Source organism: Podarcis melisellensis (assembly GCF_964234715.1).
Source record: "Podarcis melisellensis genome assembly, chromosome: 9".
NCBI lineage: Eukaryota > Metazoa > Chordata > Lepidosauria > Squamata > Lacertidae > Podarcis > Podarcis melisellensis.
In genome coordinates, this window is record NC_138541.1 from 49,441,233 (window position 1) to 49,460,017 (window position 18,785).

Below are 18,785 nucleotides of genomic sequence, written 5' to 3' on the forward strand. Positions count from 1 at the left end.
CTAATCCTCTTTTAAAGCCGCCCAAGTTGGTGGCTGTCACTGCCTCCTGTGGATGTGAGATCCATAGTTGAACTATGTGTTGTGTGGGAAAGTCCTTTTTTAAAAATATGTCCTGGATCTTTCAACATCCAGCTTCATTGAATGTGCACAAGTTCTAGTGTTATGAGAGAGGGAGAACAAATTTTCTCTATCCACTTAGTGCATAATTTTATGAAATGCACTTTCTCAATGCATAATTTTAGGAAAACTTCTATCATACCACCTTTTGTTTGCCTTTTCCCCCCGAAACTAAAAAGTCCCAAGTGCTCCAAACTTTCTCCAAATGAACTTCTAAGTACTTACACTTATTAAAATCTTCCACAGCAGCTATGTGTGATGAGAAATTTCACCCTTTTACTACTTGAACAGAAAAATTGACTGGATGGTTACAGCCATCATTTTTTTGGGGGGGGGGGACCATGGTATGCAGAGGGGGCATGTATTAGTGGGAATATACATTTAGTGGAAATGTTTTGACTAAAAGAGAGTTCATGTGGTGGGCAGTGTGTTTTTGTAACCCTACTTTCAGTCACAAATGAAGAATATTTATTTGTGATGTGTTCTTCTCTACTGCCCAGCAGTAGTTTTTATCCACATACATGTATATGCATTCTGGCACTTGGTGAAGTGATAAGCCGGGCAGACTGATTGATTGTGGCAGTCGCTGAGCTACATTCAAATATATTGCAGTCACTGCCTTCATGGGCTTAACAATCACTTTTATTGGTTTGGTTTTTACTCCATTAGTCCTTAGCTTGCGAGTTGTACAGGTTTCCACTGCCTTTTAAGTCCATTTTGTGTACCTCGGTCCAGTTCATGTCACAGTCAGTTTCTAGAGGTCTTTCCAGATGTTAAATAATATGAAACCTTGTATCACTGCATTACTTGCCAGTAGTACAAGTCCCTGTTCAAAGTAATCGAAAGGAAAAGGGAGAGTAGTCTTGCAGTTAGAAAAGGGAAAGGGTGGGTGGGTAGGTTTATTGGTAGTTCTGTAATGGGACATTAGGAAAGTGTTTAGTTGCTGAAAATACTGTAGGAATGTTGTAGATACTAGGAGATGATATATTGATTTAACAGTATGCTTCCTAACTCACGCTTGTGAGTCAGCAGCAGAGTGCATTCCCTGGTATATAACAGGAAGCTAGTTGGTAGATTCGTTTGAATCTCTTTACTTAAGCAATCCAAACTGGCTTTGTTCAGATTGGGTTTGGTTCCTGGTAAGTCCCCTTTTATTCCTCCTAAAAAGAATAAAGACACAAGGAGCTTCTTTTAAAAATATAACAAGAAGTTTACTCACATTCAGTTCACAGTTGGATCCCTGAAGGCAGGCTTTAGCTTAGAGTTACAGAAGAGGGTTTGAGTTCATCCCAAATGGGAATGAGCTCATGTCCTGGTGGCTGAGAGCCAGCGGACAGCAAAATACATCAGTATCAAGAGAGCATGGCATCAAGACGAAGAAGGAGGGAGATGGCTGCATGACCAGCCCCTTTTATGGAGTCTCCCAGGGTCATGCCCACTTACCTGGTCACATGCAGGGGGAGGATGCTCCAAACCAGGTGTAACAGGAAGTTCAACTGGCTGGAGTGTCCACTTTGGGCAAACAGGAAGTGTTGTACTTGACTGCTTATGTTACATCCCACAAATACAAAAAAGACATGCTTCAGTGTGCTTCAATCCCATTGATTTTTGTGGACATATGCTTAACTCTCTCAGTGAAAGTAAATATGCTTAAAGATGCATAAAGATAAAAATATGCTTAAAGATGAGTGGATTGCACTCATAATTTTTTACACTAACCCGGTGGTTGCATTTGCCAGTAATGATGAAACTGGGGTAGACTGTTCTTTGCCACCAGAGATGTTGCAGGGCTTACCACTAAGTGCCTGCAATTCTTCATCTATTACATTTTCAGCACTATGCGTACTGTCAATGGATGTACAACCTGGGGAAGAAGAACTGTGCTTTGCTGACAAAGTATTATAGCTTGAATGCTGCAGCAAATGATCTACTTTGAGGAATTATATCTAGATCCCTGGATACAGTAACTAACAACTGTTTATATACTGGTCACAATCAGATGTACGTCTACATCATGGTTTCATGCTATCTGAATGAGTCTAAGACTTTTGCACTGCTCTTTCCAGAATAGTCATTAGGAAGAGCATCTGCCTCCATTTTCAACTAAACACATTTTGTCATTTAGTCTGAGCTGGAGAAAACTGTAGTTAGTTATACATCTAGTTTGTATGAATAAGCAAACTTTAATCCATTGTGTATGAGCCAGGCTAGTTTATGATCCTGGCTTGCTCAGATAAACCATAGTCAATGCAGTTTCCATTTCAGACAAAACAAACTGAGACTAGCTAAAATGGAAGTGAATTCTTCTGATCTTTCACTTGCAGCCACAGTGGAGGATGAAAAATAAGGGGGAACAGGCGTGTGTAGTGCAATGTTAACAAGACTCCCCTTTTGGACTTTGTGCCCGTTCACATTGTACTGCAACTGGACATTTGTTAAGGTCTTGAAAATTGTAATACATTGTCACTGGTGTTAGATTCTTCGTGACTAACCATGAAACAGGGTTAAGGTGGGATTGTTATTGGCATCTGTCTGTCTTCCACGACAATGGAGTGCATTTCTGAGGGTGAAGTCAAACCGCTGCTTTAGCAGGACCAAAGCAACCTCCCCGGGGCACAAACCTGGGCAGTATGTATTAAGATCATGGGCTGCCCAGAAGACAAGACATCCCCCCCTTAGTCTTGCTGGAAAGCAAGAGCAATATGCTGGAAGGGGGCGTACAAGACACCATCCAACCATCTTAGGGACTCCAGTCCAAATTTGTGTAGGGTTTACTGCTAGGCCCTTTGTTTTCCCAAAGATCTCCCTCAAGGCAGTGGATATGGATTTTTCCTCAGGCTTTACTCCCAAAGCCTTTTTTGCAAATGTGTATAGTCACAAGACAGTGGAGGTTTGGGATTAGAGGTTTTTTACCCCAGATGGGCTACCTTCCCAGGTTGATGAACGCCATCTGCCCCTCATTTCCCTCTACAGCATGTGCAGAAACCACCTCCTTGACAATTAGACCCACTATTGGTCTCGTCTACTCAATACGCTGAAGCCTATCTTTGCATGCAGGGCAAGTCTCTAACTCATTAAGAGTCTGAGACCCATTGGGTACCCTCACCTGGTTTAGCCAGGCAGTCAAAGCCGTTTCCCAGGATGTGACCAGTGTCACATGCTGACAGCTTCTAGGAGGCACAGGTAAGAGCTGAGTGCAGGGTGGGGACCAAAGATGGACAAACTACCCTAGAAGGAGCATGGCATGTACCCAGAGGTACTACCCCTTCTCTAACACCCCACACAACCCTAAGGTGAGATCCATGTCTAGTTAAATTAATAAACTAAAGCTATACAAGACAATTCAGACAATGCGTGTTCTAGAGCATTCTTGATCATAGGGAAATCCTAATCATTTTAATTATTCTTTGGGAGGCACTGATATTTCACACACCTTTTTATATTTTGTTTGTTAAAGTAGCTCAGTTTTCTTTAATACTAAATCCTGCCCCTGGTGTACTGTTCTTATCAAATGAAAAATCACTATTTTATATGAGTGGCTAACTGACAAGTCTTAGCTATCCAACTGTTATGTAACTAGTACATTATGGGATAGTAAAGGCATACCAGTGCATTAGATAAATAGGTACCACTGCAGCAGGAAGGTAAATGGTGTTTCTGTGCGCTCTGGCATGCATCATGCTGTTCCCTGCACCAGAAGCCGTTTAGTCATGCTGGCCACATGACCCAGAAAGCTGTCTGCAAACAAACACCAGCTCCCTCAGCCTGAAAGTGGAGATGAGTGGTCAACTTTTCCATTCTTTAATAACTAAGATTAGAAATTACAAAATATTAAATTGTTATTAATTCTGTGTATTGAACCATTTTAATTTTTCTGTCAGCCTGCCGCTCAATCTTTCACATGTTTGTTTTATGCTGTATCCTGCTTAAATTCAATAACAACAATTACATGTAGGTTTTTGAAAAGGGGTTTTGATGGAAAGCTAAAAAGAGAAACTAACCATTATCATTTTACTGCCCAAGTGGAAAATACTTCCAGTAGTTTTTTCTCTTAGCTAAACAACTGTGTAAATGGGGTGTTTAAAACAAATCAGAATATTTTAGACAGACCTTTCCCAATCAGTTCACTTCAAGTCTTCACCACGTGCATCATTTTGTATGTTTATTTAATGAAGACAATTTACACAGGAAAGCACCCTTTTTATGTTTTCTTTGCTTATATCTCAATTATTATATAATGAGATCAGTCAGGACTAGCCAAGCAATACATGGTAAAACAATGTGCTGTATTTTATCATTTGACTGCATAAATAATCTTTCCTTCCGTATATTAGATAAACTAATGTAGCTGCATGCTTCTACATTATTTTATTTTCTTGAATTTCTGCCTCTTTCCAAAATAGTTATTGTAGCTGCTGCCTTTATAGCCTTCGGGCTCCATGTCTTCTTTCTTTTCACTCAGGCTTAGCATCAAAATGGAGCTGTCAGCCAGAAAGCTGGGATGCTTTTGGCTGCAGCCCCATTAGAATTACTCACCAGCTGACTGACATTTCACTAAGTCTGAAAAGAATCCTCCTTCCTATGTATCAATTAGGATTGCCAACACCTGACTTTGAAATGTGTTCCGGTGCCTTTAATAGCTGTATGGAATGGATATGCTTGACAGGTGTGGCTTCCTTCATCATTGCACTAGTGTGACAGGAGAAACTGCACCTCTTGAGTATTTGTCTGCCAGATGGTTATGAAAGGCGCCATAATTGGCCACCTTAGACTCAAATCATGAAACTGCTTATGTTGACGTTGCCAGTTGTCTAGGGTTACCATCTCCATTCTTTAAGGAAATAAGAAGAAGCCTGGCTGAATGAGTAACCTAAATTTGTGAAAATTATGGATTTCATAACATTAAACTAAAATTATCTTTAAAGAAGGGAACCCCTTTCTCCAACTATACTCGGGCCTGCTCTCAAGGGCCTGCTCTCAAGCATATATCATCAAATTTACAACCTCTTGACCTGTTTTGGATGCTGTTACTGAAATAGGCCAGAATCGGAAATCAAAGTTCAACCTTTGTTTGTTTCCGTAAACTATAGTTTAAATTGACCACAATTTTTCTGCACTGACTCTTATGACAAATTACAGCTAGATGAAAGACTGAAGCAGATGCTTCCAATTATTTCCTATGGTGCATGGTAAAGAAAGAGAGGAGAGGTCACTCAAGCCTGAGCCTCAAACAGACTCAGCCCACTAATGCTAAATGATGATTTAGGGTTGCATTCAAACAAGGTTCTAATAATAATAGTAGTAGTAGTAGCAGCAGTATACCACCCTATACCCACAGGTGTCAGGGCAGTTCACAGGAGAGCCTGTCTAGTTTATTGGGTACCAGAATGACACTTATTCTTCCTGTTAGTCTTTTAATTCCTCTGTCCATCTCCCATGAGTGTAAAATTACCAAGTCTCTTCCTCCCCCTTAAGTGGACAATGAGTATATTCAATGAATGGGTATTTAAGAGAGGATATTGGCAATTTGATCCCCTCTAGAATAAGGATCTGACTCCCTATAAACTTCCCTCAATTGACACTTTGCTAAATCTTGGGTGCTTCCCAACAGATATTTCTGTACTTATGTATACAATAAATTAAGTTCAACCAAAAGTGTGTGAAAGTAAACATTACTCACCCTTAGTTATGTTTCACAATTGGCAAAGATTTGAGCTTTTAAGGGAAAGAGGCGTGTGGTACTTATTCTCAATTGATTTCTTTAAAAAAATAGTAAGTGGGTAGGCCTTACATAAAAGCAACAACAGCAAAATGAGCTGTGAATCAAGGAGGCTGGTGGAGAACTAGATAGGAAGTATAGTGACCACCTGAATGTATTAAAATGCATAGGTAGGGTGACAACCTAGTAAACTTAGTTCCAACATAGATACATTTATAATGCAAGTCTATGCATATTTATTCAGAAGTAAGGCTTGCTGAATTCAATTATACTTACTTCCAGGTAAGTTGTATAGAATTGCAGCAGAGGGAGTTTTTAACTTTATTCTAAAAGAAATGGTGAATTTACTAAGGCTTACGATACTGTCACAAATCACATATAACTGGGTTACTTTCTTTCCCATTTTATGGTTTTGGGACCTTTATTCTTTCTTTAAAAAAGAGGTGGTTTGTTACGGAGATTATAGTGTGTAAATGAGATGTAGAAGTGAAGAGATGAAATTTAAAAGGATGTGCCAGTAACAAATGTTTGCATGAAATAAAGTGGCTTGTGGTAGTCATTGTTAGATATTAGATGAGAATTGCACCGGGGTGGGGGGAATCTAGAGAGAAAGCTTAAAGTCACATGTACCTTGAAAAATAACAAAATTTATTAAGGCATCAACGTTTGTGGACTCGTGTCCACTTCATCAGGGAAAAAATAACTGTTGTACAAACGGGAGACAAACTTACTATCCTATGTAAAGAAAGAGTCTTAAGATAGGACTTCCTGTAGCTCAAGTAATCATTTTCATATGTATTTTTACATAATGACCTAAGTTACTTCTCTAGCAGCTGATAATTAACTTCTAATCTAAATCAGATAAAGTTTTAAGCAGACTTGAAAAAAAGCCTTTGTGGGCTTTAGCATGTTAAATTATCCTGTAGCTAGCTGTGAATGTGCCTTAAAGCTTTCTATAGTGATTCTAATCATATGCATTGACACCCACTGGTGTTGGTAAAGACAAATCTGATTAATTGTATGCTACCTGAATAATGATATTTTCTTAATATGATTTTATCAAGTTTTTTCTATACCAAAGTCTGAGAAAACTTTGTGGATTGTGTTAAGCTTTTAACCATGCTAGTGCCAAAACTGCATGTCTCTGTCAGCCCAATTCACAAGTCCAATAAGATGAAGTAATTAGATGCAAGTTGAGCTACTACCACTGAAATCAAAAGGATGAAATTGACCCATGTACCTTCTTTGTATAGCTTCAGAAACATGTGCTAGGAACTGGATCTGTAGTGTCTACCATTTGTTCTGTGATGTACAGAAGGTGGAAAAGCATCCCTTATTAACCACGGATGATATAAAGCATGCTGAAAGAAGCAATATTGGCATTATTGCTTTAAAAACAATAGGTATACACTTTCTTAGGAACCATGACATATATATACTGTTGTGATGGCAAGTTTCTCTGATCACCTGTGACTTGCTCTAAAACATAGTTATACCACATAGTGTGAAATTGGAAAATCTGTTCTGTGTGTGTTCTAATGGATGTAACGGTCATTAAGTATATGAGTCTTCTGACGTTGTAATCAGATGTGATTCAGGCTGTTAAATATCCATGAAGCAACATCTGCTTCACAGAGTGACCTTCTGCTAAAGAATACTTAGCATCTATTAGCAGATCATAGTGCAGATCTGCCTTATTTGAAATGCTCTAAACTAGACTAGTCTACTGCTGTTTAGTAACCAGCTTGCAATAATTTGTTGCAGTTAAATAAAGCTTTAAAAAATCCATTAAATAATTATAGGGATTACATGCATTTCAAAAACCTTTGTATTCTATTTAAATTACCCATTTAATTTCAGGGTTTGTTTGTTTAAAAAAACCTGAATTCTAAAGGCATGTTAGGGCACTGTCAACTGTTATTTTCTGTAGGTGTTAATAAACCAGTTTAAAAAAAGAAAAGAAAGAAAACACAACCTGAAACAAATTAAAACCAAAAGCAGCCACGCCATCTGTTGTATATTAATTAGATCTTAGTCTATCAAGGGTAAACTGACACTTGAAAAATGTCATTGAAGACAATCAATAGACTAACATGCAAATATATTGGATTAAGGTCTTTCATTTCAGTTTCTGCTTTAGATCTAGTAAAGGTGAGGATGATGTATATAACAAACTTTAATTTTCTTTCTTCTCAGAGCAACCTCCAAATAACCAAGGCCAGTCGACCCTGCAACCTTTGCCACCTTCTCACAAGCAGCATTCAGCACAGCATCACCCATCTATCACCTCCCTTAACAGAAACTCACTGACAAATAGGAGGAACCAGAGTCCGGCCCCGCCGGCTGCTTTGCCCGCCGAGCTGCAAACCACACCCGAGTCGGTCCAGCTGCAGGACAGCTGGGTCCTTGGCAGTAATGTGCCACTGGAAAGCAGGTAATCCTTTAGGAACTTGTAAGACTTCAGTTTTGCTCAGAATATTTAAGAAGCCTAAGATTGATGCATTCCTTAATTCTGCCAGCAAGAGGTGTAATCTGTGGAATTTTAACCCAGTACAGCCAAGATTGGTACTACCACCTTGTCCCAAAGCTCACGTTGTAACTTAATTATTCCCTTGCAGTGTTTTGACTTAGAACATGTATAGAAGCTGCACTTCAGACATGTTATTATCTAGAAGCAAGCAATTTCTCCTTAATGTTCGTTACTAGTGCTGCTATATTAGTTATCACAAAGAATTGTTTATAGGAATTAGCAGACACGTGATCACAGTGCAACCAGAGAAGCTTGTCCACTTCTGAAGCAAGTTTCACTCTTTTGTACATTGTGATTACTTGATCTTAGCCTTAGGGTTGTATTTAAATGCACCCTGTACTTATGTGACCTTTCATTCTTCCATAATGCCCAGTTAAAGTTACAAATGTCTCCATTTAGGCTTAGACCTATGATTACCACATTAACAGATCCAGAGTGTGAAGTCTGTCTTTTCAGCTCATTTAGATGAGCAGCAGTTGTAACATTAGTGGAATGCCATTTGTGTTTTGACCCCTGTTGGGAATGTTTTTGTAACTCATCAGTTTTGCTTGTGTGAGGATGTCCCAAAGCACTGATAAGTAAGAGCTTTCTTGGTGATGCCTATTCAGCTGTACATGGTTTCAGGCAACTAGGACTGTGTTGAAAAATGGAGAGAAATAGTAGTGGGTGCTCTAACAACCTCCCCATGCAGTTCTGAAGATGAGGGACAACTACTTCCTTCCTTGTACTCCCTGCCACATGGAGCTCTGAAAATGTGCACTTGCTGTCATCATCCCTACTGGATGGGGAAAAGTGGAGAAACTTTCCCTGCCTTAAGGCCCGGGATGTCACTCTCACTTTACTTAGGCATATGAAATATTTTGTGCCTGAGGGTAAATTAAAGATGTGAAAGGGTATAGAACGATGGAGATTATTCTGCACACCGTATCATGTTTGTTTTGGAACTGACTTTCCAGATGGATGTTTTATAAAGCTGTTTTTCTCCCTCACCCCCATTGACAGCAGTATCTTACTGCAACTAGTATTTGTCAATATGTATAGGCTATGAAGCTGTGTTGTTACTGATTAAAAGGACAAATGGTAAAGGGATGTGGAGCAGAGATTCCCATCCTTACTTAATAACTGTCTAAATTCAGCAGGGAAGAGAAACTGTTGCTTTCCCTTAAAAAGCAGTCTGAACAAGTGGTGATGATAAAAGTCATTCCACTCTTTTGTTGTTGTTTGGTCGTGTCTGACTCTTCGTGACCCCATGGACCAGAGCACACCAGGCACTCCTGTCTTCCACTGCTTCCACTGTCTTCCACTGCTTCCCGCAGTTTGATCAAACTCATGATAGTAGCTCCACTCTTTTAGAGAATAATAATTTATTCCTGCCATCCCTCCTTTTTCAACTTTCTGATTGATTACCGAAGCCACAAAACTATCTTCTAAGTTTTAGTATTATGATTATTATTGCCACTGCTCATTACTCCTCTAGATATCCATTCCCACTCTCTTTATGTGAGATCAGCCAGTAGGCCTAGTTCTCACTGAAGTGGTAAACCTTGGGGCTGTACCACTTCAGGTTGTAGGTGCGGTCTCACATGCCTGAACACATACAAATATAGAAACTAATGCAGCTAAACCCTTCTCCCTGACATTTAGTGTTTTATATAAAAGGATTTATTTGTTTGCAGTTACAGATAGGTAGCCGTGTTGGTCTGCCATAGTCAAAACAAAAAAATTCCTTCCAGTAGCACCTTAAAGACCAACACGAAAGCTCATACCAAGAACTAACTTAGTTGGTCTTTAAGGTGCTACTGGAAGGAATTTTTTTATTTGTTTGCTTCATTTAAGATGAAACAACAGCACAAGAATAAAACTACCAAATGTTTAGCCATTACCAAGGTAACAAGCTTCATTAAACAGCAGGACCTGGTGCCTGAAAACAGATAGGATAGTTATTTTTGGAGTAACCAACTCCAAAACCTTGAGTGCCACTAGATAAAAGGCCCTCTCTTAAGTGCTCATCCTGCAAACAAGGATCTTGGCATACAAGGCATTCATAACTTATAAGGAACATTTAAAGAGCTAGTTTGTACTTCACAATAAACCACAGCTTATTGTGATAAAAATGAACTGTAGGGTATCTTATGCTTATGTGCTCCGCCTTCCTTCACCTTTGTCATGATCACAAAGAGGCAATTAGAAGCTTTTTTCTCCCCTAAAGGACTAGGTATGCAGCCTGGGAGTCATTTTGGACTCACAGCTCTCCATGGAAGCACAAGTCAATTCTGTGTCCAGGGCAGCTGTTTACCAGGTTCACCAGCTGAGACCCTACCTGCCCATACATTGTCTTACCAGAGTGATACATGCTCTGGTCCCACTTGGACTACTGCAATGCGCTCTACGTGGGACTACCTTTGAAGGTGACTCAGAAACTACAACTACTCCAGAATGCAGCAGCTAGACTGGTGACTGGGAACGGCCACCAGGACCATATAACACCGGTCCTGAAAGACCTATTTTGGCTCCCAGTATGTTTCTGAGCCCAATTCAAAGTGTTGCGGCTGCCTTTAAAGCCCTAAATGGCCATGGCCCTGTAAAGCTAAAGGAGCATCTCACCATCATTCAGCCCCAACACTGAGGTCCAGCTCCGAGGGCCTTCTGGAGGTTCCCTCACTGCAAGGAACCAGGCAGAGGGCCTTCTCAGCAGTGGCACCCTCCCTGTGGAATGCCCACCCATCAGATGTCAAGGAGGTAAATAACTATCCAACTTTTAGTTTACAAACTTAATCTGTTCTGTTCTTAAACCAAAGCCGTTCTTAAGCTGAAGCGCTCTTTTCCTAATGAGGCCTCCCGCTGCTGCTGCCCTTCCACCATTCGACTTCCATTCATAGACCAAGGTAAAGTTTGCTAACCGGAACACAACTTCCGGTTTTGCGGAGTTCATATACCGAATAATTCGTTAACAGAGCTGTTCTTGAACCGAGGTACCACTGTATTGTATTTAGCGTGGTAGCATATCGTCGGATGGGAGAGCCAGGTTATAGTGTAGTTTACTAATGTTGCATAATTTTTTCATCAGAATTCTGCTTTAACGAAACAGTTAAAAACATGGCATTGTATTTAATTATCTGTTAATTTCATTATATAGACAGAATTGGAGGCACATTTGAATAATCTACTGTACTAATCTAAGAAGGTAGAATTTGATCAAAAACGTTTGCTTTTCTATACAATTTCTTAAGTCATCAGCAAAGCTGACCAAGGGGCATGAAAAGTTTAGAATGCATTCAAGCTTGATGAAGCATTTGTGCTAGTAGACAATTAGGTGCTTTTATTGGTGTGATTTCCAATGGAACGACAGCCTTTAATATTGATTAAGCCTCTGTGAAAACAGGTATTAATCTTTTATGGGAGGGATCGAATCCATTTACCTGAAGGCCTTATGCTCCACAGGAGTACAATATATTGGTAGGAGTAGGGTGCATAAACATTTAATAGCAGATAGTTTAATGTGCTTCATCAGGAAAGAAAGAGCTCAGCTCTGTCACATTCACAATCATTTCATATGCTGTGTTTTTCCATTAGTTTGTCAGTAGTAAATCATAGCTAGCAGTGACCCAGTTTGGTCGAGTTCCTGTTTCCTAGATGTGGTGTACAGAGAGAAGTTAATTTTAGCTTTAAATGCATCACTGGTTGCTTCTGTTGATGATGAGGTTAGAACACAAACAGGTCCAGGAACATTTATCCACGATTATGTTGCATGTCTGATGCACAGCCTGTCATGATGTTTTTTCCCTGTGAAATGGGTATTGCCCCTTCATAAATAATTAGCCATTTAGAAATAAATCCTGTTATTCATCTTGTTCTAGTATCCTCATGAGCTTTCCAGTGAAATAAAAATAAAGACAGATAGCTAAAAGTATTATGTATATCAAGTATGCAAAAATAATAATTGTAATAAACCAGAGGGGAAAATAACAAAAACCCAGTATATTCAGATTGCACCCCTGTAGTTCATTGGACAACTTTTGACTGGGCATATATGGGATTGCACAGTAAGTAATTTTTTAAAAAATCCACCACATAAGCATATTTATCACACAAATTAATGTATGCTCTTGTTCCCTCTAACTCAATTATCCCACAATGCTGATTCACCTTTATAATTGATATTTAATAGACATATATGCATTTGTTTTTTATATATTTGTTATGGGAACCTCAAGTTGCAGGTACCTGGCAGATGAAGTGAAGTTTGATACTGATAGAGGTAACAGAGCAGTGAAATTTATCTTGTTTATAAGCTTTTGCTTTTGAAATTATGCTAGCAGGGATCGCCTCCTGGTGTGAAACTTGTCCAGAGATAATAACCCATCAGTTACATAATAGATTTTAGAATACAACATACTGTCAGGTTGACAATGTAGCTTATCAGCCTCACTAATTCACAGCATCACAGCTAGAATTATTATGTTTTTGTTGTTCTCATGTTTTCATATCATGCATTTTTCACTTGCGTTTTAAAGAGTTGCTCTTTGTGGGCTTTTGTATGTCGTTTAGCTACCTGCATTATTTGTTTGCTGAAAATCTGAATAAACCTATATTTCAAAAATATATATAAATGTAAGGTAAGTCAGCCGGGTATAGGACTTACATGTTATAAAATAAAATGACGTATTGTATAGTGATAAATATGTACCGTTTATGTTGTTGTTGTTATTTATACCTACCTGTAAATACAATAATGTTACTTGCTTTTGGATTTTGGGAGATGAGATTGAAGTTGCATCCCTTAAGTGAAAGCAGCCACGTCTGTGGACATGGCTAAAACAACAACAACTTTTTAATATATATATATATATATTGGTCCTATATATTCTCTGGGTCTTTAATTTACTTTTGCATGGTGGAAAATCTTTTGGTCTTGGATTGACGTTTATTTAGTTACTTATTTATATTTGCACACAGATATAGCAAAAGTGAGAATCTCTTACCACATACTAGCATTTCCCATGATTTTTAATGCATAGCACTCACTTCTAGTCAGCACCCTCACTAATGAAATCCAGAGCGCAGAGATTCTGACACCTATCATACTTGCAAAAATAGAACAAGCCTTGCATTTATACATATCAATGTTATACCTTGGATTGCCAAGTTATATCTTTGAAATCCACTTACTCCTTTGAATACACTTACTCAGCATGAAGGAAGGAAGCCATGGCTTGCTTATCCCACCTGTTCAGATTATTTTTTTTTATGCCCCCCCCCCCTACATTCAGCATTGTATATGAGCAACATACTGGGCAGGATAAACTGCAGAACTGAAACACCCTTTTCCGGGAATTTAAAGATTCTGTACAAATCCTGAGATTGTGATGCGTCAGGTCTACTTTGTTCCATTTCTGTTCATATACAACCTGATGATGCTTTATGACACTGAAAAGCAATGGAATTTTATGCGTTAGCTTTCATTTTCTCATATTAGTTTGATATGAAGTGTGTGTAGGTATGTCAGTAATTCATTGTCAAGGACATTGCTTCATTGTTCATTAAAATCAGAAATGTTCAGTCAGCACTGATTTTCTTCTTTCAAAAATATAGTCAAACTGCTGTGATATTTTTCCGCTGCAGATATTCTCTAGTGACTAGATTTTCAGTGCCATTCCATTATTTATACACCAGTTTGGGTGAGGTCAAAAGGGTTTAAAATGAGAGGCTACAAGACCTCTTAAGGGCTACACTTGCATGGTTCTCACAAGATTGTTATGGTTACATATATTCTCCATATTTTTAATTGTATACATGCAGCACTTGCCTGTGAAATAAAACATATATTACATTTAAAGCACAGGCTGCCTTTTTGTTCTTGATGTAGTGTCTGCACTAGTCTCTAGTGACATATCCAGTAGGGAAGAATTGATTGGTCAGTTTCTAGTCCGTGTCAATTTCACAAGTGTTCATTCATAAATTCGTTTTGTCCTGTCTCCATCCTGTGACTGGGGGGTGGGGTGGGAATCCATACCAAAAATTGTATATAAATATTTAACTATGTAAGGGACGCGGGTGGCACTGTGGGTAAAACCTCAGCACCTAGGACTTGTTGATCGCATGGTCGGCGGTTCAAATCCCCGCGGCGGGGTGTGCTCCCCTCATTCGGTCCCAGCGCCTGCCAACCTAGCAGTTCGAAAGCACCCCTAAGTGCAAGTAGATAAATAGGGACTGCTTACCAGCGGGAAGGTAAACGGCGTTCCGTGTGCTGCGCTGGCTCGCCAGATGCAGCTTGTCACACTGGCCACGTGACCCGGAAGTGTCTGCTGACAGCGCTGGCTCCCGGCCTATAGAGTGAGATGAGCGCACAACCCTAGAGTCTGTCAAGACTGGCCCGTACGGGCAGGGGTACCTTTACCTTTTTTATTTAACTATGCATTTAATTACCGGTACATACTTTACCATAAGCATCCTTAGCTTCCAGACACTTGTTCTAGAGTCCAAAACAAAAAAATAATAATTCTACCCCTCACCTTCCATTGTTTGAAACAGCTTACACAAATAAATTAGCAACTGAATCTCAAAATCCAGAAAATGTTGACAAAGGTAATATGCCAAATAATAGCAAATCTAATCTACATAATAAATAATTTAATACCAAAATTGAAATTCCAAAATATTGGCATAAAAGCTATGCCTCGCCATTCATCCTGATCACTTGAGTTACCTAATGCCAATGTTTATAAGAAGTATTGCAAAGCATTTCTTACCTAATCAAAAATAGGAATATTTTTCTAATGCAAACCTTATCCGATAGCCCATTCTGTAACCTGAGAGTTACTTCTGATAAGGTCCTGCTTCTCTCTTTTACAGTAGTGATTTTAGTTGGTTCCATAATCTGCTTGACGCAGAAACATCTGCTTGGGTCCAACAAAAGGGCAGACGTGATGAGACAAAAGTCTGTAGAGCTATATTTCTTCATATGCCTACTCCAGCTGCATGGATTCGAGAGCAATCTTGGTGACATTGTCATCATCCCCAGCAGACGAGCTCCTGCCATCTAGAAATAAGAGGGAGGGCACTGTCACATCGCCAGTCTCCTGGCAGCAGTGTTGTTGGATAAGTCAAGTGGTGTGGGCTATATTGGTTCCACCAGTGCACACATGTCAACTTCGCCAATGCCCTGCCCTGCCCCACCAACGATGCCCCACCAAGCTCCAAAATATAGCAGGAAGAGCCAGTGGAGTTATCACACTCCTTGAAGATAGGTCAAAACTTTGCATTTTTTTTCTGAAGAGACTCTACTGAAGGTGTTAATGATGCCAAGACGGTTGTGGACCAAAATGAAGGCTAACCATGGGCATCATGATAACAGAAATTCTGTCCTCTCTTTTCACATTGGAACTGGGAAGATTCCTGTTGGTGCCTTGTGTGCTACTTTTTGACTTGAATAGCATGACTACCCAATTGCTTCATTTGGAAAGTTGTGCTGTGCTGGCCAAAATCAGTATGTAAGGCTCCACATCTGTTCCAAAAAGCTCCCTTTTAAGAAAGAAAGAAAGGAAGGGTCTTTTCTAATACAGTCGTACCTTGGAAGTCGAACAGAATCCTTTCTGGAAATCCGTTTGACTTCCAAAACGTTCGAAAACCAGATCACTCCTGCAGCCAATCAGAAGCTGTGGAAGCCCCGTCAGATGTTCAGGTTCCAAAAGAACATTCACAAACCAGAACAATCACTTCCAGGGTTGTGGCGTTTGGGAGCCAAAACCTCTGAGTTCGAGGGCGTTCAACAACCAAGGTATGACTGTATTACAGAAGTCTCTAGAGCTGTAAGGGGCAGTGCCAATTCACAAAGTGGGCACAATTATCATACCACTTTCTGAACAAATCACTTGGGGATTGGGTTCCCTAGGTAAAAAGTCTGTGATTTACCTTTTATCTTACCAGTGCCTGGCAGGAATGATTGGGGCTAAATGGACCTAGCTGACTGACTAGATTCTGACAGTGGACCAACAGAAAGCTACCCCTGTGCTAAGCTGAAACACCTGCCTTCTTGTTAGGGGTTGACTTTCTCACATTTTAAAGAAAACAAATAGTGGCTAGAAGGTTTTCTGACTACATTTGTCCAGAAAGCTATATAAAGTTGTGAGGGGAAACTTGGATACACTTGGATATTACACTGAAGTTCAGAGTCAGCATCAGATAGTGTTTTGAAATCTCTCTTTTAATGAATTTTCTGGGTAAGGATTTCAGCGGCTTTTTCACAATACATAAAATACATTTCTGTTTTTGGCTACTTTTAGCACAAACGTATCATGTGAGAAATGGTTTCTAACTTATCCTCGCACTGATGGACAAGTGGCTTTCATTTAATGTGGGTGATATTTATTTTGTAAGGTTTCCAGTTGGTGGTCTGAGTTATACTGCCTTTGGCTGGATTTACAAGCTGTTCCTGGTTCTTTAGAAGATGTTGTTTCCAGCTAATTTGATTTTACTATCCTACTTCTGTACTCTCTCATTCTGTTCACTTTTTTAAAAAACCTCAATAACTTGTTTTTCCATTCCGGTTCTCTACTAAGAAGCTTGTAGTGAATTTTCTCGATTTTGTGCTTTCAAAGAGACAGACACAGAACGCATAATGCTGTGTGTGTAATTAAACTACTCTAGCATTTGTGTGTGTGTGTGTGTGTGTGTGTGTGTGTGTGTGTACCAGCAAGATTTATGAAAAGGGAAAATATGTCATTCTAGAAGTAGAGCCTTGAGTCCTGTGACAATTTTGGAGGGTATGCCTTTTCAGCCGAAGGACCACATGCCAGTAATTGAAGGGGCCAGAGGCAAAAGTAGGTGGGGCAATGAGTGTAAATGTTACCTTTATACAAATAAACTAGTTTCTCCACAAACTGACACATCCGTCTTTAACTTCCATTTAGCCAAACTGAAAGGCATTATCAAGAGCTCAACAACAAATTCCAGTAAGGCCAAATTATTATTATTATTATTATTATTATTATTATTATTATTATTATTATTTATTATATCCATCCCATCTGGCTGGGTTTCCCTAAGGAAGCATGTAAAGCAGGGCAGTGAGGAGGCATGGCTTGTGGAGAGGATATTTGGCCTGGGGAGAATCCTGAAGGCCAGGTGGAGAAGCTTAAAGGGCCACACCCCTGTGCTATACGATGCTTTAGTATTACCGGTATATGAGCAAATCTAGGCAAGCCTTGGGCTCATGTGCTCTCCCTTTTTCTCCCACAGCATGCCTGTGAGGAGTTTGAAACATTCACTTCTGGTTTTGATTAACTGCAGCTTGTCATTATGTCCAAATAGACAAATTGTAGTTAACGTCGACAAGCAAACCAACTTGAAACCAAGTTGCAGAAACAGAAGCTAAACAAGAAAGCTTGAAACCAAGTAGCAAAAACATTTGGATTTTTCACAACCGCACCAGAAGGAATGGGAGACTGCATGAGCTCAAGACTCACAGTCTTGCTCATGGCACACTAAACTGTGACATCCAAACATGGCCATAAGCCACCTTTCTGTTATCCGATTCTTTAAAGGTTTCAAACTTGATTATTGTTAATATCAGAAAGCTCACACCACAGCAAAGTCATCATCATAAAAGTATTCTGTTTTTCTAAATAAATCAGATTTTGTTTATTTCATCAAATATGATATATTGAGACAAAAAACTCTTTAAAAAGGTAATTGAATAATTGTTTACATGTATAAAGTAATTACAAGTTCTTGATTCATAATTTTGTTTAGTTGCTAATATTTGTAGCAGCATTAAATAGAAAAGCTGCTAGATTAATTTGCTGCATAAAAACAGTATTACCGATATGATATTCACAATTAACATGCTACCTAAGTATGAGTAACGAAGTTTTATGGCAGTTTCTCTCTTTCAAAATTTAGATCCAAATAGGGATTGTAGCACACATTTTGAATTGCAGATTTCTGTTTGTTAAGGTGCTTACTGTTTGTCTTTTTTTTTTTTTTTGGCACCCTCCCCTGAAATTTCCTAGCTGATCTTCAAATGACAACTCTGTAAAGGCACTTACATTTTTAGCAGAAGGATGGCAAGGAGTTTAAGACTAAAACTCCATGCCATACTGTGTGCTGTCTCAGACTTTCCCATAATATAACACTCCCGCTTGGTAAGGGTGACTGTGTAGGAGTTTGTAGAAAACCTGTGTGAGGCTTGTAAAGTGTAGTATCTACCCATTCCGGAAAGCCGTGGTTTGACATGCTGCCTCAGTGCATTTGTGCTTGATGTGGACACAACAGAAAATGTATGGTATTCTATGTGGGAGCTGGTTTAAAACTCCCTTCATCGATTGCCTTAGCAAAGAAGCCAAAAGCAGCACAAAAGTGCTTAAATTAGGAAATAAGATTTTTTAAAAACATATCTTTAGGCACCTGGCAAAGACATTC

The 18,785-nt window shown here is 39.3% G+C and overlaps 1 protein-coding gene across 13 annotated transcripts in view; it reads left to right on the top strand.

Annotated features, from left to right (window-relative positions):
- TENM3 (teneurin transmembrane protein 3) overlaps positions 1 to 18,785 on the top strand; it is a 1,264,289-nt gene that overhangs the window by 1,127,560 nt on the left and 117,944 nt on the right. For all 13 annotated transcript variants that reach the window (XM_081925878.1, XM_081925873.1, XM_081925879.1 and 10 more), the window contains one exon: positions 8,033 to 8,270. In XM_081925878.1, coding sequence (XP_081782004.1) covers positions 8,033 to 8,270 — 238 coding nt within the window. The remainder of the gene's footprint in view (positions 1 to 8,032; positions 8,271 to 18,785) is intronic.